Source organism: Penicillium malachiteum (genome assembly GCF_028827825.1).
Source record: "Penicillium malachiteum strain IBT 17515 chromosome Unknown utg000002l:1.0-8849297.0:1.0-8852440.0, whole genome shotgun sequence".
Classification (NCBI taxonomy): domain Eukaryota; kingdom Fungi; phylum Ascomycota; class Eurotiomycetes; order Eurotiales; family Aspergillaceae; genus Penicillium; species Penicillium malachiteum.
The window spans coordinates 4,647,246-4,668,158 of NW_026643095.1; the positions used below are offsets into that span (position 1 = coordinate 4,647,246).

The window sequence follows — 20,913 nt, forward strand, 5'->3', positions numbered from 1 at the left end:
AGAGAGAAGTACAAAGCGGGTACTTAGTTCCACAGCATAATTTGGTACAAACCACATGTACCACTCGGGTACCACAATGCGGGGAAAAGCACAGACACGTCGCCCCCGCATTCTCGGCATCACAAAAGAACTACAAGTACCTAGGTACACTAGAAGGAGAAAGAAATGAAGTGAATATAGATTCGGATGTTACATTCCTATCTATCCGACGATCCCGATTACTTACATGTGATAGGTCAAATAATATAAGCTCGGTCCAACTAACTCAGCTCAGCTCAGCTCAACTCAACTTAACTCAGTCTCAGATCATATCGAGTCCATCTTAGACATGGCGCATCCTCAACACTCCGCATTGGAGCAATCCCTCCAAGACCCAGAACAATTCTGGTCTGGACCCGCCTCACGACTCCACTGGCATCGCGAACCGAGTAAGATCCTAAGCCGAGACACCAAGACTCTGGACAGTGGCGTTCAGCATGAGCACTGGTCCTGGTTTCCAGATGGGGAGATCTCAACTACGTACAATTGTGTAGATCGACATGTGCACAATGGATTCGGAGATCAGGTTGCTATTATATGGGAGTCGGCTGTTACGACAACAACAACACAGAAGATCACGTACAAGGAGTTACTCGATGAGGTGGAGGTTTTGGCTGGTGTTTTACGGGAGGAGGGAGTAAGGAAAGGTGATGTGGTTATTATCTATAGTGAGTCTCTGTCTCACCTGCACCAGTGACACCTAGTTCGATGCATTTCTACCAGAAATTAGTGTTCTGATCTAACTCCTATAGTGCCCATGATCCCAGCCGCACTCATCGCCGCACTAGCGATAACCCGCCTCGGCGCAATCCACGCAGCTGTATTCGGCGGATTCGCCGCACAATCCCTAGCCCAACGAATCGAAGCGGCACGCCCACGAGCAATAATGACAGCGTCATGCGGGGTCGAAGGAAACAAAGGCGCAATACCGTATCGACCGTTAGTCGAAGGGGCAATATCAGCCAGCAAGTTCAAGCCAAGCAAAGTGCTTATCTGGCAGCGAGACGAGCATCGATGGAATCAACCTGATAAACTAGGCGGACAGCGAAACTGGCAAAGACTTATGAAAAGTGCACGGATGCGTGGGATTCGTGCGGAGTCTGTTCCTATTAAGAGTACTGAGGGACTTTATATCATATACACCAGTGGAACTACGGGTTTACCGAAAGGTGTACTTCGACAAGCGGGTGGCCATGCTGTTGGGCTAGAGGTTTCTATTCGATCTGTATTTGGAATCTCAGGGCCTGGGGATGTGATGTTTTGTGCATCTGATATTGGGTGGGTTGTTGGGCATTCGTATATCTTATATGCGCCCTTACTTGTTGGTGCGACGACGGTACTCTTCGAAGGGAAACCGGTTGGTACACCTGATGCAGGGACGTTCTGGCGGATTGTTGAGAAACATTCCGTTAATACGTTGTTCACGGCGCCGACGGCTATGCGGGCTATTCGGAGAGATGATCCGAATAATGCACTGATCAGTGAAGTTGGAGATCGTGGTGGTCTCAAGTCTCTTCGTGCTCTCTTCCTAGCTGGGGAACGGAGTGAGCCTAGTATTGTACGTACTTACCAGGATCTCCTATCTCGGTTTGCGTCGCCAGGTGCCCTCGTCATTGATAATTGGTGGTCGTCTGAGTCTGGATCACCTATCACTGGGTTAGCATTAAACAGTGCCGCGGCTATGTCTACATCGCCAGACAGAAGTATCCGTCCACTTGCCATTCGACCTGGCTCAGCAGGTTTCCCGATGCCAGGATTCGATGTTCGGATTGTCGATGACGAAGGGAATGAAGTCCCTCATGGAAAAATGGGAAATATCGTCCTGGCGATGCCACTCGCGCCAACGGCATTCACCAGTCTATTCCAAGACGAAGAGCGATTCTACAATGGATACCTTAAACGGTTTAATGGACGATGGGTAGATACCGGAGACGCAGGAATGATAGATAAGGATGGATACGTGCACATCATGTCTCGATCAGACGATATCATCAACGTCGCGGCGCACCGCTTCAGTACAGGTATGTCTTGTCTCTACCCAAATGACTCTGATAAGGTTCACTAACACTGTTATTTTAGGTGCAATCGAACAAGCAATCCTATCACACCCCTCTATCAGCGAAGCCAGTGTCGTCGGGATACCAGACCCGCTTAAGGGTCATCTCCCCTTTGCATTCGTGCAGCCCCGTCTGAGTACAGAGTACCCATACTCACTTCCAGTCACGCCGACAGGAAAACTTTTCCAGGAAGTCAATGCACTAGTTCGAGAGCAGATCGGTGCGATAGCTTCTCTTGGCGGGATGATTCAGGGTCGGGGGATGATTCCCAAGACGCGGAGTGGGAAGACGTTGCGACGGGTTCTGCGGCAATTAATAGAGCATGCTGTGGACGGGCGGTATGATGCGTCGGTCAGTGTGCCGCCAACTGTTGAGGATGTGGAGGTGGTTGAGGTTGCGAGGGGAGTTGTAAGAGAGTATTTTGAGAAGAGGCTCAAGGCGAAACTTTAGTTAACAGTGGCTTGGTAAGATCTACTTAAATCACTAAACCTTGGAGGTACATCTCAAAAACATAGATTCCCTGAATCGTGCATGCATACGTATTATTCTACGAAGCTCCAGATGTCAGGAGACACCCTATTCAATCACAGAGAACCCAGCAGTTGCTCCCAGCAACTTGAACTATACTCAAGTGCTACCTACGTTTTCAGGAGCAACGAGGCTCCCATGACTACTACATCCATAATAAGGAACACTGTTTCCAGAATTTAAATTCGATATCATTATAGACTATAATACGACTAGATCAGACCACCTAAGAGCTATTCAAGCTAGATGTCTAACCTAGATTTCCGAAGTATAAGACCCGCCTGAGAATTAATTTGACTTAGGTCGAATGTGGTTCCACCATAGACTAGCAGTACCACTCTGGCTTCTCCAAATAGATCCATCTACTCGTCATCGCGGATATCGACGACTGTTTGCTTCCACTTGCGAGCCTGGACACGACGCTTGAACAGAATGTCGATCTCACGGAAGGACCTGTCCTTCATCTCTGGAATCCAGAGCCATGCCATGGCTGTGCAGATAAAGGCGGTACCAGCCCAGACGTAACCACTCATGCCGCCCAGATTCCACTTATCAGTGTTGAGCATGTAGCTGGAAAGGAAAATGCAAGGGATGTTGACCAAGTAGTAGGCACCTCGACCAATACCGGTTGTCAGTGGTCTAAGACGAACAGAAGATGTCTCGCCGATGATGACCCATGAGGAAGGAGCGGGTCCCAAGCAGAACAGGACAGAGACGATCAAGCCAAGTGCTGCTTGCGCATTGCTAGTAGCGGGGCTAACGCCAAATGAACCTGCAATACCGAGCGCAACCAAGAACACACAGTTGATGCATTGACCATACACATAGATGGTACGTCGGCCGAGGTATGTGGTGAGGACCCAAGAGAGCATGACCATGATCCACTGAAGGGCTGAAGTGATGAGACCAAGTGCAAATGCGGTGTTTTCTGCCATGCCGGCCTCTAAATTTGGTGTGTTAGTCTGTTATCTGGGGTTACAGGAAATGACTAGAACTTACGTTTGAAAAAGTAAACCGCTTGGTTAGCAATCAGATTGCCGGTCAAATTCTGAGATGCGTACACACCACACACAATCAATGTGCGGTAACGATCGGTACCTTTCCACAGTTCAATAAGACTGGGCTTCTTCTCACTAGCCTCGAGTTCGATTGTGCGACGCATCATTGCGACTGCGTCAGCGGGATTATCATTTGCACTCGCACGTCCAAGACGTTTGACAGACTTCTCTGCCTCAGCCAGACGGTTCTTTCGCACAAGCCACCATGGTGATTCAGGTGCAAAGAAGAGTAGAATAGCGAGAGGAGTAGGGAAGATCCACTGAAGTGCAATAGGAACTCTGGGATGGACTGTTAGTGCAAGTACTTCTCGATGCCATCTATAAGGGAGCAGACGAACCTGTAGGCTGACGAGTTTTCCTTGGATTGGTAGTGGTAAGTGATACCGCCGACAATGATCGATCCAATCGCCCAGAACATCTGCAGCATCTGCGTCGCTGGAGCTCTCAATCTCATCGGCACAATTTCGGCACAGTAGGCGGGTGCATTAGCGATAAAAATACCCCATGGGATGCCTTCCAGGATCTGGGAGGCGAAAAACATCCCTTGGCTGTTGCCGAAATAGAAGATGAAAATGAAGGCGTTCAAAGCCATGAGACCGCCAATGGTTGCCCAACGATATCCAACAACACTGGTAATGGGACCTGCGACGAATACACCGATGAAGGCACCGATTGGCCCGCTACATTGGAATGCCGATTGCCATGGAGCTGTGATAATCCAGACGTTAGGTGAGCTCTCAACGCCAAAATCTTTGGCGAATTCATTTGTGGCGATGAATTGTCCCATTAAGAAAACACAGTATGACTCCATGATCTATCGCAACGTTAGAGGAACGATCTGCCTATCATGGGGCGAAAGCTTACAATGGTGCATGACATGACGAATGCCCACCAGCTGGCAGCAGGGTAGGCCTTGATAGCCTGGATCACAGTCATATTATGTTCGGCCTCCTCAGCATCGATGGCACCCGCTCTGTCGTAGTCGACCTTCTCGCCGGCATCGTAAACAGGCCCAGGCTGCGCCTCGATCTCCGTCGCTTCGGTCTGCTTCTCTGCCATGTCACTGCTCATGTTGGCGATTTCTGAGAGAGAAAAGGGTGGAGAAATGAAAGGGAGGCCTCTCTCAGGATTTTATACCTGCGACAACACGCTCGTGATTGGGAGCCTGATCTTAGGTTAATTAAGTGAAGCTTGCTCCCTTAGTCCTTGACCTCCCCAACCCCACATTTCCATGAAAGTCATTTCTCCGGGCACTACAGTAGCAACGCCACTTGATTGTGGTAGGCTCTTGTCAAAAGAAGTAACCTGATGGGTATCAGCCGAGAGGCAATGTACGGGTTCATTTGCGGGGGGGTCTGGTGATATGGTGACCAGGGTCTTTGATGTCTTAGATGTGGCGTTCTATTCGCAGGAGAATTTCCTATTGCGAACCCAGGGATCTCTCTTTCAGTTAGTGCGCGTCGTGTCTGTGCCACGTCCCAAGCTTTTTCCTTGTTGTGTAATCGGAAATCTTACTCTCCTGAATCCCTCTCAGGATGGTTCAATTTCGTTAAGCCTATCATAATGAGCGAGTAAATTTGGGAATTTGCCGAGAAGCTGGGATTGGATAGGCACTAATTATAAGGTTAACGCTATGCTTGACTCAGGGTATCAAGTACCGACGGGCAGATTTTCAGCAAGACCTGACCCATTCAGAATGTTTTCGAATGCTGGCCTCGAAATATGAAGTTGGACATATGGATTCTCATGATATTTGATCTCTCTACCTCTGTAGAATGCCAGTGGGGTGCACTTGGACGCTCAGGGTCCAAGGTTAAGGTTCTGTATTCTTAAAAGACCCTTAGACCCTCTCAAACCCTGGGGACACGGCTCGGGGTCATCTCATCCGCGGGGGCCATGGGCTCGGCCAATTTTACCCCGGAAATCACATACACGACGCCACCCAATACCCCGGATCCTAAATTCCCTTCAATGGAAAACGGAGAAAAAAACAAAATTGCGTACAAAGACGCGGTATGTGTGTATTTTACTCTCCTCATCGAAGTTGAGACCTTGAATTAAGGTAAATAAAGTAATAATCATTCTCTAAGCGAGTGAGCATAGCTATTGGTAGTCACGGTACATACTAGCTGCCTTTTGGAGTGCCCACTGGTGGTGGCAACTTAATAAGCTCAAGTGCTGTCACTACCATAGGTGCGGACATCTGGAATACTAACCTTCCAAGGTTCACGGATGCCAACATGGACGTGCACGTGGATATATCGATACATCACGTAATCCGGGGTCGAAACGGTGGACCCGGGGGCCGTGGACCTCGAGGTCTAGGGCTCCAAGGCTTGGAATGGTCACCGGGGCTACAAGCTTACAACTAGTGACGCGAGCTGCGTACGCTGTGGCTCTGAAACGATGACAATGAAGGGAACGAAAATAATAAAGAAAGATACTTCATTTTACTCTCCTGCTATAACTGGAAAAGACTCTTAAGCCCAGAGAAATAACTTGAAGTCCTTAATAGAACTTGAGTGGAGCTAGTGGAGCCTTAAGGTAGTTCACGTACATAATTGAGCTGTTGTGGAGTGCACTCAGTGAGTCGATCAGTCTGCTCAGCTCAGTGTTCATCATTCGCTGGATCAGTATGAGGAATGGTACCACTGTGGTCCTAGTCTAGACATGGTGGACCTCATGGTGGATCTTGAGACTCATCAAGGCCAAGGACCACAAAAGATAGCTCCATGAAAAGGTCATCGGTGGAATAAATCAAGGTGCTGCAGGATACTGACAACTTTAAAAGAAAATTAAAACGGCGGAAGCTGGAATTGAACCGGGGACCTTGAAATCGGGTGCGCATCGATGCTGCTGCGAATAGTCTCACTCCACCACATCATCATACTTGATATCTCACTCAATATTGGTTATTTTTGGTTTCGGATAAAAGGAATACAAAGAGCGAGTCTGAAAGCATTGCAGATAAAAATATCAAAAATAAAAATAAAAAACTAAGATTTTCCCAACCCACCTCCAGGCTCTGGTTTAAAACTCAACTCAGCCACCCGGTAGGGACCCAAGATTATCCCATCCAATACCTCTGGCCTCATAAAAGAGTCAGAGACTGCTAACCGCTAGGCCAGCCAGACTAGAACCGTGACATTTCTCCCCTCTACTCAACTATATAGCCTCTCTCACTACTTTAGCTGGCAAATTCAAGTCAATAAATATCCACTGCATCCATCAATATCAAATGTCTATTCATAAAATCATATGGCAGGTTATCGAGTACTATAAAACAAACTTAAATAAAAGTTACCCTTTTACCAACTACAACACACTTTCCAAGGTTGAAAGTCAAAAAAGTCATAATGATCAAAACACTATATCCAGGAGAATAAAACAATGAAAAGCGCAGCATACGCAAAGACATAAAAAGAATCCCGTAGGGGGGGTCAATTATGTATTATCTAATAGATAAAACATATACACCCAGAATAAAAGATATCTACCATTCCAAGCCAGGAACGCCCGGCAGACACACATCACCGTAAAGCCCCGACATCGCACTCAGCAGATGCTCAGATCGACACGAAGATAACCAAAACGAGTATCTCCGTATCGCGCGCCGGGATTCAGTATCAGATCGACTCAATTCCTAAGCTCACGCTTACAGGATGAGAGCAGCGACAGCGAAAACAGCGGCCAGACCGGCGCCGGCACCGACGACGTTGGTGGATCCGGCGTTGTAGGCGGCCTGGGTGGAGGTAACAGCGGCGGCGGCGCTGGAGGCAGTGCCAACGGCACCGACACCGGTGTCAGAGCCAGAGCCAGAGCCGGTCTCAGAGGAGCCAGCGGCGGCGGTGGCGGTGGTGTGGGGGATATAGGGGGTAGAGGTCAGGTGGGGAACGGAGCTGCTGGGGGAGACGACCAGAGGGGTAGAAGAAGAGCTATAGATGGGTTAGAAATGATGTATAAGATATTGAAGGCGATCGCGTTCTTGGCGGGTGCCGATCGCAAATATATTCGCTATTCGACTTGTCGCATTCATCCAGGGATAGGATTTGCGCTTACCACTTCTTGCACTCGGTCACGGTGGAAGAGAGCAGAGGGCGGGAGGTGGTGTAGTGACCACCGGTCAGGGTGATGTGGCCGGGCTATAGGAGAGTTTAGTTAGATAAGGGTTTCAAATTGATTAGGTTGATATTAGAGCGATGTCGAAATGTAATCTTTTTTTCAAGCGCATTGTTGAGTAGAATTCACGTACGGTGGAGATGCTGTAGGTAGTACCGCCGTGGACGAGGGAGGTGGCCTCAGGGCAGTAGGTGGTGTACATGGTAACAGTCTCGGTGACGGCCTCAACGGCGAAGGCACTGGAGGCCAGGGCCAAAACAGCAGCGATGGAGAAACGCATGTTGAGAATGTGGGGAGATATTCGAAGAATGTTCCTTGAAATAATGACACAAGTCTTGTGAAAAGAGTGACTGGATAAAGAATGTAATCGGCCAAGAAGGTCCGGGGGGGCAGTTTAGCAAGAGAGTGTGAAGACTTGAATGAGAAAGGGAGGAAAGGACGGGATGGTTTTAATATAACACCATGGTCGACTCAGGTACCCGTTGCACTAGTGCAAGCCAGGACCAGCATTAGACAAATGAAAATCAGTGAAAAAATCAGAAAAATAATAAAAAATAGAGAAAAATTAAAGAAAAAAAGGGGGGGCAAAATAGGACGTGGCATTTACGGGGAAATTAGGTCGACCGGGCAATTCTATTAGAATTTGGTGTCAATTAGTGCCTGAACCAGGTGTCACATATGGGTCCTGCAAGGACTCAACAAATCAGCATAATGGACGTGTTCCGAACACACACCACCCCCAAATTCCGCGGTACGAAGATTATGAAGAAGGACAATTCAGGAGCTAGTGTGCTAAAAAGTGGAGGATCATTTCCCGATAGAGGGGCTTTAAAGGCTTGGGAGTCTCTTCTGGTCCCGGTCGAATACAGTCTAGAGCATGATTGTCCGATTTATTGAAGGCCTTGAAATAGAACAACTCCTATCGTGGATCACGATCTCTGTACTTCGTATAGAATGAGTTTGGAATATGGGTTCGGGATTTCAAGACCCCTATTTCAGCACCGACCAGTCATGTACTACACCGACAGGGCCGAGAAGAGACAAATGCTGTCATCATAACCCTTTTGGCCCTTGGGTCCATGTCGTGTGGCAGCCCTGACCGTCTTACGCAGCTGCTGCCCATTAAGTGGGGCTGGGATCGTTTTTCCCTCAATGGAGAAGTTCTATGATTGGGCCGCTATGAGACGATATGGTCCAGTTCATTAGCATCAAGAAAATCGTCGTGGATGCGGGGGGGATAAGACACCAGGCAAGGGATCCCAGATGTAACAGCATATGTACACCGCAACATCATACAGCTTCTCGGATGTAGATCAAAGTCAAGTCATGCATTGTAAAGGACCCTGCATTAATGATGATGATGTTCTCTTCTTCGTTTTTGCTTCTCTGTCGCCCCCCCTGACACCGCCAAATCCTCAGGTGCAAATTCAAATCTCCACTCATTGATTAGCTTACGAGGCAATCAATTGCCTGAACTGGAAGAACTGCCGTGGTGGCACGTGCGCGGTTACTAGTATTTTCCATGGAGTCATATTGACTCTTCGATTGTATAAAATCAAAATTGACTACTCTAGTGAACTCTGGTGTGTCAATTAACCTTGGAAGTATTTTATATGTGTAGATAAGATGAAATGGATATAGAGGGAAGATAACTGACTATCCCGATGGCTTTTAACCGAAATCCCGTGAATCCCTTGGCATAATTTCAATTCGTGTTAACCTCGGAGCTTATACGGAGTACATGAGATTCAAATGTAGGTTAAATTTTCCTATCTACCAAGTCCATATTCATAGTGGTACTGTCTAGTGTATCAAGTTGAAGACATCTTACTTCAATGGTGTATGTACATAGATTCTATGTAATAGGACTCGGATGATTCAAGCCCCAACAATAGATTGATTAGTCCCAGGCCGGGTTTGCTCAGCCTGGGATATACATACATATATTGACCCCAGATATACATGCCCAGGTGCATTCCACTGCCTTACGGGTGCACACTCGAGTCTAAGCCCTAGCAACTGATGCCCAACTGAACGCTCCAAGATTAGAAATTGATTGAATTTGAACAGATTATACAGTCGACTATAAGCAAATATTGTATGAACCCTACTACTATCAGATAAAAATCATAATAGATCATAATTAAAATGATGCTTGTGTTACCTAGGTGGAGGACTATGCTCAGGTGATCATAGTGCCGGTGACATTTATTATTGACCTCTGGAATCGAGGAGAGCACTCGAGAAACAAAACTGAATAAGAGTATATAAACCTGAATATTAAAAGGATTGATTGATTGCATGGCCTTGAAATACTCAATGATTGTTACTACCTATGCATGCATGACTGAGTCTCAGCCATGTTCATTTTCTCTGAGTCCACATATTAATCAACCTCGGAAGAACACACAATTGTCAATCTAACAAGAATAGGAACAGGAATAAGGTATGAACTACCGTATAGCTCCAACATAAACTTGATTCAGATCACCCGAAACTCAATTGGCTTTTAATTGGCACACGTTTGTTTGATGGAAGATATAATTCCAAGCTGTACCTGCCCTGTGTGTGTTGTGCACGCGACTGATGACACTTATCATTGACACTGCCCAGGTGAACACTGCCAGGTGGCACCATTGAACATACATGTAGCTAGGACATCTAAATAGATAATATAGGATATAAAGCAATGAAAGTTCAATTGGCTAGTAAATAACTAGATAAATCTAATAACAGGCTCATCAAGAACATCTATGGCATGAACACAAGTCACAATCTGGTCTGATCCACCCTGGTACCACTGGTCGGGCTCAACAGCTCCAACCTACACAACAACTCCAATCCGATAATACTGATCCCTTATGGATGGTGATGGGGCGCGGGATCTCTCAGCAGCGCCCGTCCAAGGTCAGTCCGGAGAGCAACCCCGACGAGTGCTGGCACAGATGAAACGCCGTCTCTTCATCTTGGATTTAGTTGTGTGAAGAAGGAAAGAAGGGGGGGAGGACGATTTGCCGGGTGAAATAGGCAAGTCCCCCATGCACGGACCAGGCGGTGAGCCTCAATGGGTCTAGCGTGGTTTTCCGCTTTCCGCGGGCAACGGGGAAGATACCGACCAGATACCCACCGTCCTCCGCAGTATTAAAGCTGTCGGCTTCCCTATCGAAGGACAATTGTTCCTCTATTCCATCTCGCCGTCATGTCTCTTACTCGCTGCGGACGTCTCGCTCGCTTCCCCTTGGGGGTATCCGTCCCGCAGTCGCGGTCGCTCCTCGTGCCTTCGTGGCCGGGTCCGTTCCTCTCGTGCGGGGAGTATCCTCACTCAATCGGGATTCGCAGCAGAAGGTATATTTTTGATCCAATGGATGATTACAGAGCCTAAATAGCTAATTTTATCCTTGCTACAGCTTCTTGCATCTTCCCTGAAGGAGTCTGACCCCGCCGTCTTCAATATCCTCGAAAAGGTACGCGCTGATAGTAAGCTATCGGTACCGAGCACGCGTTGATATCAGATTTAGGAAAAAAACCGCCAGAAGCACTTCATCAACCTGATCCCTTCTGAGAACTTTACTTCCCAGGCTGTTCTCGATGCTCTTGGCAGTGTTATGCAAAGTATGTTGTTGCCTATGCCCCTTCACAGCTCTTACTATACAGGTTCTAACCGTCAACTAGACAAGTACTCTGAGGGATACCCCGGTGCCCGATACTATGGAGGAAACGAGCACATTGATGCATCTGAGCGTCTGTGCCAGCAGCGTGCCCTGGAGACTTTCCGTCTTAACCCGGAGGAGTGGGGTGTGAACGTGCAGCGTATGGTGCCACTGACAATGACATGACATTTGAATTTGCATGTCATATGAATATGAAATGAAGTGCTAATACCGTTATAGCTCTTTCCGGATCGCCCGCCAACCTCTACGCTTACTCTGCCGTTCTGAACACTCACGATCGTCTCATGGGCTTGGACCTGCCCCATGGTGGTCATCTGTCCCACGGTTACCAGACCCCGAGCAAGAAGATCTCTGCTATCTCCAAGTACTTCGAAACCTTGCCATACCGCCTGGATGAGTCGACTGGGTTGATTGACTACGATGCGCTGGAGAAGCAGGCTCTGCTCTACCGACCTAAGCTGATTGTTGCTGGTGCTTCTGCTTACAGCCGCCTGATTGACTACCCTCGCATGCGCGCCATTGCTGACTCTGTTAACGCTTACCTGTTGACTGACATGGCTCACATCTCTGGTCTGGTCGCAGCTGACGTCATGCCATCTCCATTCCCCCACTCCGATATCGTTACTACTACTACTCACAAGTCCCTGCGTGGTCCCCGTGGTGCTATGATCTTCTACCGCAAGGGTATTCGTCGCACTGACAAGAAGGGTGAGGCTGAGATGTACGACCTGGAGAACCCTATCAACGCTTCCGTCTTCCCCGGTCACCAAGGTGGCCCCCACAACCACACTATCACCGCGCTGGCCGTGGCCCTCAAGCAGGCTCAATCTCCCGACTTCCAGGAGTACCAGAAGACCGTATTGGAAAATGCGCAGGCGCTGTCTGACCGACTTGGCAACTCTACTAGCAACGGCGGTCTTGGATACAACATTGTCTCCGGTGGTACCGACAACCACCTGGTCCTGGTCGATCTGAAGAACCGCGGTGTGGATGGTGCTCGTGTTGAGCGTGTGCTGGAGCTGTGTGGTGTGGCCAGTAACAAGAACACTGTTCCTGGTGACAAGTCTGCCCTTAAGCCTGGTGGTCTGCGTCTGGGTACCCCCGCCATGACCTCTCGTGGATTCGGCCCTGAGGACTTCCGTCGCGTCGCTGAGATCGTGGATCGTGCTGTGATCCTGACTCAGAAGTTGGACAAGGCTGCTCGCGAGCAGGCCCAATCCCGGGGTGCCAAGAACCCGGGTACTCTGAAGGCCTACTTCGAGTATCTGGGCGAAGGTGAGGAGATCTCGGAGATTGTCCTGCTACGACAGGAGGTGGAGGACTGGGTGGGCACATTCAGCCTGCCCTGGGCCAAGGACGAGTAGATGTCCTTTTTCTTTTTGTTTTCGTGTTTTTTTTTTCTATTTTTAATGTAAATTCCCCCGAATGATCCACATGACATGAAAAAGTACCTCAAGTACCATAACATCATATTAGAGTAAAATTGTAGCATTCCGAGTCAAAGAGTACCTAGGTAAAGTGCCAGGTGATATCTAATCGCTGACGTAGTTGGGAGCGATAAGCGATAAGCCGGAGCTTCTCCGACTATAAAGTACAAAGCAGGAACATCGTTCAGTTTTAGCCCCATCAAATTCGCATTGAGGGATTCCTCTGAGAGTACCAGAATTGCGAATATGAAGGTCAGCAAGGTATGATAAATCTGCCTTACTCATATCGAACTACTTAGAATTGACTCACTTTCAGCTTTACATCTACCCCATCAAATCCCTACGACCGACCCCTCTTACCACCGCTGCCATCTCTCCTGAAGGGATTAAATATGATCGTCGATACATGCTTATCAAAGTTGAGCCCGGCAAAGATGAAGCCGAGCCCACACTAAAGAACATGCATATTCCTCATTTCCCGGAAATGGGTCTATTCCAAACCGCGGTAGAATTCCCGAAAGACAATGACGACACTGGGAAAATAATCGTGACATACAATCCACCCTCTACTCAGGAGATGGACGATCCGAGACCGTGTGAAATGAAGCAAATCGAGATACCCATTCGGATACGTCTAACCCAAGTCAAGACCATGAAGGAAATGAAGGTGGTTATGCACCAAAGCTCTACGACGGGATATGTCATGGACGATGAGTATGATGACTGGTTCAGTGAATGCTTCGGATTCCCAGTTATCCTCGCATACTTGGGGAAGTGCTCACGAGAAGTCCTGGGTACATTGACACCAGAAAACCGGAATAATGTACCCTGGTAGACTTTGTGGTATGAAGCCCTACGGGCTATCCGTACCGTCCCTATAGTGGTATCGCTTTGCTGGATCTTTGTCCCTATCCTAGCTCTCCGATACTTCTTTTACAATACGCCCAGAGAGATACTGACAGATCGCCATGCTTTGTTCGGGATATTTATCATTATTGTTGGTTGGCTACGAATCAGTCGGAAAATCCGTATAATATTCGCCGACTGTGCCTCACTTTTAGTCATTTCTCAAACCTCAATTGATAATGTCTCTTCCCGGTTTGAGTCAGAAGGGGAGGAGGTAGATCATACCAAGTTCCGACCGAATATTGTGGTATCAGAAGCAGATTCACCATTCGAAGAAGACTTTTGGACTGAACTTAAAGTAGGATCAAAGGGATTTCGTCTTTTACTAACTGGGAATTGTGTTCGGTGTCAAAGTTTGAATCTTGATTATCAGACTGGTAAAATGGGTGACGGGGACTCTGGAGCTGTGCTTAAGAAGCTTATGAAAGATCGACGAGTGGATCGAGGAGCGAAATTTAGTCCAGTATTTGGACGGTATGGGTTCCTTCATTGGACTCATCGTGAAGGGATGATTCATGTGGGGGATGAAGTAGAGGTTGTGGCTCGTTGTAAGGAGCGAACTATTACAGGTACACCACTACTACATCCACAGAGGAAACCTTGGAACTTGCTAACCTGTACTACTAGATTGGCCAGGTCTTACCAATTAGCTTTATCGGATTCGTACCTAAGACTCGATGTAAAATATTCGATGTAATTTCTTCAATCTCAGGCATCCACCTGTGTGCCCAAATGTCTAAGACTTCGCTTACTGTCCTCCAGGAGCAGTCGGATATCACGGATTGAGATGACTCGAATGGTCGCCTCTCAACCCACTTTCTTCACTTTCAGCCCTGTTGAACCCATTTTTCTGGAATATTCATCGAATGAAGTAACCGAAAGTAGCTGAGCTCCATAAATGTCCACTCTTTCTCATATTTTAATTGGTTGTACCGCCACTATCACGTCAGATATAATATGCACCGCCACGGAATCACCTGACCCTTTAGCATTGATCCATGGATGAATTGTGACCTGTCTTTGGATGCAATTTCCAATAATAACTACACGGTCCTGCATATTGCATATTGCATTGAATTCTCCGACTAAACGTGCCAGTTTCCCTTTCATTTTTAGTGTTGTGGTTTGACTAGCACTCTGTCTTAGAGTGATCTGTGGCTTACCCTCAGCCCCCGCCAATCTAACACCCAAACACCGCTGCCTATTCGGAACCTGCTGGATACATTCTCTCCTGTCACACCTCAACTTAGCGCCGCATTTGATTCCTCGTGGTATCACCAGTGTTACACTTTCGCTTCCACGCTTTGTACCCTGTCAGGTGCTAACTGTCCCGCGACCTCGGTGCATAAGGCGCCACCAAACCCCGCTGGGGGGGAAACTTCCCGCAGAAAAAAAAAAAGAGGCGATCTCGATCGCATTCACATCTGCCACAGTCGCCATGGACTCGGTCAATTTGCGTCGCAAAGATACCACAAAGGGTCCGCCTTTGCGGATTCTTTCTCTCGGTGAGTCTGTCCTACCTCGTGTCATTTAATTGTCTCAAGGCTAACAGATACAGATGGCGGTGGTGTTCGCGGATACTCCATGCTCATCATCCTACAGGAACTCATGTATCGTACCTACGTCGAATGCGAAGGCAAGCCCCCGCGCCGCGATCAAATTCCCAAACCATGCGATCATTTCGACCTGATTGTGGGTACCGGTACCGGTGGATTGATTGCCCTCATGCTGGGACGTTTACGTCTCGACCTTGAAACCTGCAAAGAAGTCTACGTTCGCATGACCCGCAAAGTGTTTGAAACCGATAAGACCTTCGCTGGAATCCCCTATCGATCTACATTATTCAAAGCCTCGAAGTTGGAAGAGGCTATCAAGGAATGCGTACGAGAACATACTGTTTTTGAAGCGGAGGGCAACGACATGCCGAACAATTCAAATGCTCGGGCTTCCATCGCCAGTCTTCCATACAGTCCGTCATCAGTACCTCAGCGCTCAATGAGCCGGGGAAGTTTCAGTACATCTGGTGCATCATACTCTCAACATCAAACGAACCAACGAGGTTCTGCTTTCCTCAATGGGTTGCGCTGGGGTAACCCCGAAGCGACTCTCTACGATAACCGAGAAAACCGGACCAAGACGTGAGTTTCTTTCTAAGTCTCTCTTCTAGTGTGGTTTCAGTGGAATTAATTGCTAACTTGGCTTAGTGCTGTTACTGCGCTGTACAAGGGTACACCGCGCAACGGACCTTCGGTACTTTTGCGATCCTATGACTCCCGTCGAGAACCCCCGCCCGAGTTTGACTGCACGATTTGGCAGGCGGGCCGTGCGACTGCAGCCACGGGGCTTGCCTTTAAACCTATTCAGATTGGGCAACACGTCTTCATCGATGAAGGACCGGGAACTTACAATCCCGCACCGCAAGTTCTCGATGAGGCAGTTGTTAATGAGTGGCCTGGTCGGGACGTTGGTGTGTTTGTCAGTGTGGGAACAGGTCGTCGGCCTTCTGGTACCAATACTCGGCAGCATGAATGGTGGGAGGGTTTCGTTGGAGATGGACTGGGCACATTTGCCGAGGCGCGACGACGATTGATCACCAAGATTGAAGGCTGTGAGGATATCCATTTGCAGATGTTGCGAGATGGTCTTGCCAAGCGCCATGTCAGCACGGATAATTACTATCGTCTGAACGTCGAGGTGGGTGTTGGCGAATTTGGTATGAACGAATGGAACCGCTTGGCGGATATCAGTACGAACACGCGACGATACTTGGCCAAATCGGAGGTCAAGAAAATGATCCTGGACGCAGGTGTCAAGTTTGCCAAGATTGACCGCATGAACAAGCGCTTGGCAGATCATGCCGCGGCCGGTGGTGACCGCGATGACATGTCATTTGATCTCGAGCAGGAAGAGATCTCCATCTCACAGCCTGCTGCTCCATTTACAGTGCCCCCGCCCTCAAATGCATTTGCTGTTGAGCTGCCCGCCGAGCCTGTCGAACACTTCTCTCATCCCCCACAGGGATCTCCGCCTCTGCCTTCGGGCTTAACAGTGACTGCACCTCCTGATGACTCGCTTCCTATGCATCCAAGCCCGCAAGACGGGTATCCTGTTTCTCCTACCCATCATTCAAGTGGAGAGTTTCAGAGCTTCCGCCCAAGTAATGAATACAGCCGACCACAGTCACAACATTACGGCTCCCCACAGCATAGCGCTGAGCAAATCTCACACAACAATGGCATGCCACCACCAATCCCACCCAAGACACCGATTCCATACCCATCAACAGAGGATTCAGGGGGAATACCCATGCCTGCTCCACTATTCTCAGCACCCCATCTGCCTCTGGGCGACCATGGAAAGGTGCGACCGCCATACCCTGATGATGAGCCTCCACCTACTGTGAACCGACAACGGAAGCCAAGTTACCATGTGCGGTGATTTATCTATCTGTGTTTGGCGTTTCTGTTTTTTTTTGTCTCCTTTCCCCCTTTTTTTCTCCTTTTCTCTTTGTTTCTTTGAATCTGATTTATCTGTTTGTTACTCGATACCCTTCATTTGAGACGATGGACCTGCCCGAGAACAGGCTTGGAATACGGAGTGTCGGCACACTCGGGCCTAGGAGGTCTTATTTATGTTCTAATAGGACATATTCAAATTTATCCCTGGTTGTTATCAGAGCAGGGTTAATGAATTATGACGCTATGACCAGAGATATGGGTGGCACTGGTGTATAGTACATAGATTATTGCGACACATTTAAGGCTTACTTCTATTACTTGTTTAAGCTATTTCGAACGCTTAGGTCTCTTTCCAAGTTTGTAGTAATTACTTTAAACACATGGCATCACTGACAGCATTAAACGGCAGATCTACATGTCACTAACAGGGATGCATCGTGCTCTGTACATTGATAGTGACATGTAATGTCGCATGACGTAAAAAGTACACCTTCAAATGTTCTATTAATCTATTATTCAAATCAATATGTGTATAAACCTATATAGCTCTGTAACATCATTAATCACCCGTACCAGACATCTGGATGCACATCATCAATGTTAATGAAAATGTATCAGTGTGAGACCCACATATGAAACTTATCGATCCAGTGATTTCATCTTCTCCACAACCAGCCATCTCTGTTTTCGATCCCCCCCTATTCGATCCAGACTCTTTTTTTGATCTAGTTCTTATTTTTCTCCTTTCTATCTTCTTTCCAATCTCTTCTACATATCTCTTCGAAATATCTATTTCAAAAATACTTTTCTCCCAACCTTGGTCGACACGAGAAAAGCCTCGTCATCACCGCGTACTCCGTCACCCACAGCAACAATCATATCGCCGATCCGCCCCGCTTATTTCTATTCACACTCGTGGCTTTCCAGAAACATTCCGACCCCTGATTTTTTTTTTCAAATACATTCATTGATCCTAAAAGGGATCTACAATTGAATATTGAATATCACCATTAACCTGAACCATATCAGGCAGGACGCCGACCGTGCAACAGTGGCTTGAATTAAGTGTCTCGGGTAGTCGCCTAGTTTCGTCTTCGGACGTAGGGCCTGAATACGATCCCCACTGCTGGCCAGTGGTCTTGCAACATCTCCTCATATTCAACCTATTTACCTTAAAAATGGACGCATATACCTTATCGCACACATCCACATCTCTCCTCGCTCGCTCCGATAGCACCAGTGATCGACCCGGATGGTACAAAGCTGTCGGAATTTCATTAGCAGCAGCGTCGGGCGTCTTCATTGGAATCTCATTTGTTCTAAAGAAGGTTGGACTTCTCAGAGCAAATGTGAAATATAATGAAGAGGCAGGTGAGGGATATGGATACTTGAAGAATTTCTTCTGGTGGTCTGGAATGACCTTGATGATTATTGGCGAGATCTGCAACTTTGTTGCCTATGCTTTCGTTGATGCGATCTTGGTTACTCCCCTCGGAGCCCTGGCTGTGGTCATTTGCACGATTCTCTCGGCGGTTTTCTTGAAAGAAAGGCTGAGTTTCGTGGGGAAAGTTGGATGTTTCTCGTGTATCGTTGGATCGGTTGTTATTGCTCTGAATGCGCCAACACAGTCCTCCGTTAGCAATATTCAGGAAATGCAGCACTATGTTCTTTCGCCTGGGTTCCTGGTTTATGCTGGGCTTATCATCCTTGGTGCTCTGTTTGCTGCGTTTTGGGCAGGTCCACGATATGGCAAGCAGAGCATGTTTGTCTATCTCAGCATTTGCAGTATGATTGGTGGATTGAGTGTGGTTGCGACTCAGGGTCTGGGGTCTGCTATTATCGCCTGGATTGGTGGTGAGCCTCAGTACAAGGAGTGGTTTCTATGGGTTTTACTTGTCTTCGTGATCTGCACATTGCTGACCGAGATTATCTATCTTAACGTATGTTCTGCTTACTTGTGTTTCTTTGGACAGGGCAATGCTAACTAGGAAACAGAAAGCCCTAAACCTCTTCAATGCCGCTCTCGTTACGCCGACCTACTATGTCATGTTCACAAGTGCCACGATTGTGACTTCCGCCATTCTCTTCAGGGGTTTCAAGGGCAGTGCCACCTCGATTACAACTGTGATCATGGGTTTCTTCCAGATTTGTACTGGTGTAGTTCTCTTGCAGATATCAAAATCTGCAAAGGATGTACCAGATGCGGCTGTGTTCAAGGGTGATCTGGATCAAATCCGTGAAGTTGTTACTCAGGAAGAACCCGAATCAGAGCCTAGAGCCGACTCAATCCGTGGCGCCGCCTCGATCATCCGTCGTATCTCGACTGCCCGCCGTACTATGGAATCAGAGGAAGCGCGACGCTTTTTCCACGATAAACATGAAGATACTCTGAAGCCGCCTGGTGAAAACGAGATCATTGAATGGGATGGCCTTCGTCGACGAAAGACAGTTCTCGGAAATGGTCCCACAATGTCTCGTACACCCACTCCTCGAACACCTTCCATTAAGCAACAGTTCCCACCACTTGGAATGTCACACTTCCCTGGACCGGAAGATGAAAATGATCATCGACCAACCACCAAGCAGAGTGGGCATTCGCTTCTTACTGATATTCGGTCCCGAGCTTCGAGCGTTCTTGGTTCTCAATGGATTCCTCTGGAGGAGCAGGAACTGGATGAAAAGCATAATATCTCAGCGTCTCCTCAAGGCGATGCAATGGACACAGAGTACCATGGTGCCACTCGTCGTATGGGCCGAGAGCGCAGCGACACTCCCCGCTCAATTGCCTGGGCCGACGAGAGAGCCGAGGAAAGCCAGGGTCTTCAGCCACCGACAGATGCTGCGCGTCGCCAGTTCTCCTTCAACTCGATGTTCAACCGCATGAAGACAAGCCGTGACTCCTCTCCCAAGCCCCCTGCCAGTCCCCCTCGTGGTATCTTGCGCCGAACTCATGAGCCAAGCACCTCTGCAACGGAGGAAGAACGACTTGGGCTGGTGAAAGGCGACTCCCGAACTGCGCAACCAGAGGAGAGTTTTGGAGAAAAGCTAGAGCGTTGGTCGAGTAACGACTCCGATCTGAATGAAGTGCAACCTCAGCCCTTACGGGTCAGCCGTCCTCATGCAGACTCTGTATCATCGATGTCGACAGCCGCTTTCCCACCGTACGAGGATCATCACCACACCTTGTATTCCTCACACAGCGCCTCCGCCTCGAACCCTTACTACCTACCGCACCCGCGACAAACGAGCGCATCGCCTGAGCATGTGGAAGAGTACGACGGATGGCAACTCCCACAATCTAGCACTCGAACCCACAACCGCACCCGAACAAACTCCTCGTCCCATGGTCGTGCCCCTCCACCCGCACATTCCTCCTTCTCAACACACCGCCGTCCAAACCCTCTCCCTCCTCTCCCCGATGAGACAGCTCTAAATATGAGATCCATCTCCGTATCATCGGATTCATCCGACATGGGCGTTGTATCTGTTTCCTCTTCTACAGAGGGTCACGACGATGATAATGTTGTTCATGATCAGACACCTTACCCATCTCGTCGAGATAGCGGCTGGCGTAGACACATGTCTGAGATTAGCAGTGCGGATGGGGATGGGGAGACTACACGAGGTGGTCGAGGAGCATTTGTCTGAGG

General features: G+C 48.3%; 7 protein-coding genes across 7 annotated transcripts; 5 read left to right on the plus strand and 2 right to left on the minus strand.

Annotated features, from left to right (window-relative positions):
- Positions 1–328: 328 nt before the first annotated feature.
- Positions 329–2,546, plus strand: N7483_004738 (putative acyl-CoA synthetase; the record flags this gene model as incomplete). Its single annotated transcript, XM_057088175.1, has 3 exons — positions 329–707; positions 792–2,060; positions 2,119–2,546. 3 exons carry the CDS (start codon positions 329–331, stop codon positions 2,544–2,546), a joined length of 2,076 nt encoding a protein of 691 aa, XP_056948004.1.
- Positions 2,547–2,986: 440 nt separating this feature from the next.
- N7483_004739 (putative MFS maltose transporter) lies at positions 2,987–4,753 on the minus strand (the record flags this gene model as incomplete). Its single annotated transcript, XM_057088176.1, has 4 exons — positions 2,987–3,567; positions 3,624–3,961; positions 4,021–4,496; positions 4,547–4,753. 4 exons carry the CDS (start codon positions 4,751–4,753, stop codon positions 2,987–2,989), a joined length of 1,602 nt encoding a protein of 533 aa, XP_056948005.1.
- A 2,584-nt stretch (positions 4,754–7,337) lies between these two features.
- Positions 7,338–8,081, minus strand: N7483_004740 (putative GPI anchored protein; the record flags this gene model as incomplete). Its single annotated transcript, XM_057088177.1, has 3 exons — positions 7,338–7,617; positions 7,742–7,824; positions 7,935–8,081. The coding sequence occupies 3 exons, from the start codon at positions 8,079–8,081 to the stop codon at positions 7,338–7,340; spliced, it is 510 nt and encodes a 169-aa protein (XP_056948006.1).
- Positions 8,082–10,662: 2,581 nt separating this feature from the next.
- On the plus strand, positions 10,663–12,836 carry N7483_004741 (serine hydroxymethyltransferase; the record flags this gene model as incomplete). Its single annotated transcript, XM_057088178.1, has 5 exons — positions 10,663–10,708; positions 10,941–11,146; positions 11,209–11,265; positions 11,335–11,611; positions 11,692–12,836. The coding sequence occupies 5 exons, from the start codon at positions 10,663–10,665 to the stop codon at positions 12,834–12,836; spliced, it is 1,731 nt and encodes a 576-aa protein (XP_056948007.1).
- Positions 12,837–13,145: 309 nt separating this feature from the next.
- N7483_004742 (MOSC domain protein) lies at positions 13,146–13,734 on the plus strand (the record flags this gene model as incomplete). Its single annotated transcript, XM_057088179.1, has 2 exons — positions 13,146–13,160; positions 13,216–13,734. 2 exons carry the CDS (start codon positions 13,146–13,148, stop codon positions 13,732–13,734), a joined length of 534 nt encoding a protein of 177 aa, XP_056948008.1.
- A 1,509-nt stretch (positions 13,735–15,243) lies between these two features.
- On the plus strand, positions 15,244–17,243 carry N7483_004743 (putative Patatin-like serine hydrolase; the record flags this gene model as incomplete). Its single annotated transcript, XM_057088180.1, has 3 exons — positions 15,244–15,310; positions 15,364–15,943; positions 16,010–17,243. 3 exons carry the CDS (start codon positions 15,244–15,246, stop codon positions 17,241–17,243), a joined length of 1,881 nt encoding a protein of 626 aa, XP_056948009.1.
- Positions 17,244–18,441: 1,198 nt separating this feature from the next.
- On the plus strand, positions 18,442–20,911 carry N7483_004744 (DUF803 domain membrane protein; the record flags this gene model as incomplete). Its single annotated transcript, XM_057088181.1, has 2 exons — positions 18,442–19,203; positions 19,259–20,911. The coding sequence occupies 2 exons, from the start codon at positions 18,442–18,444 to the stop codon at positions 20,909–20,911; spliced, it is 2,415 nt and encodes an 804-aa protein (XP_056948010.1).
- Between the last annotated feature and the right edge of the window lie 2 nt (positions 20,912–20,913).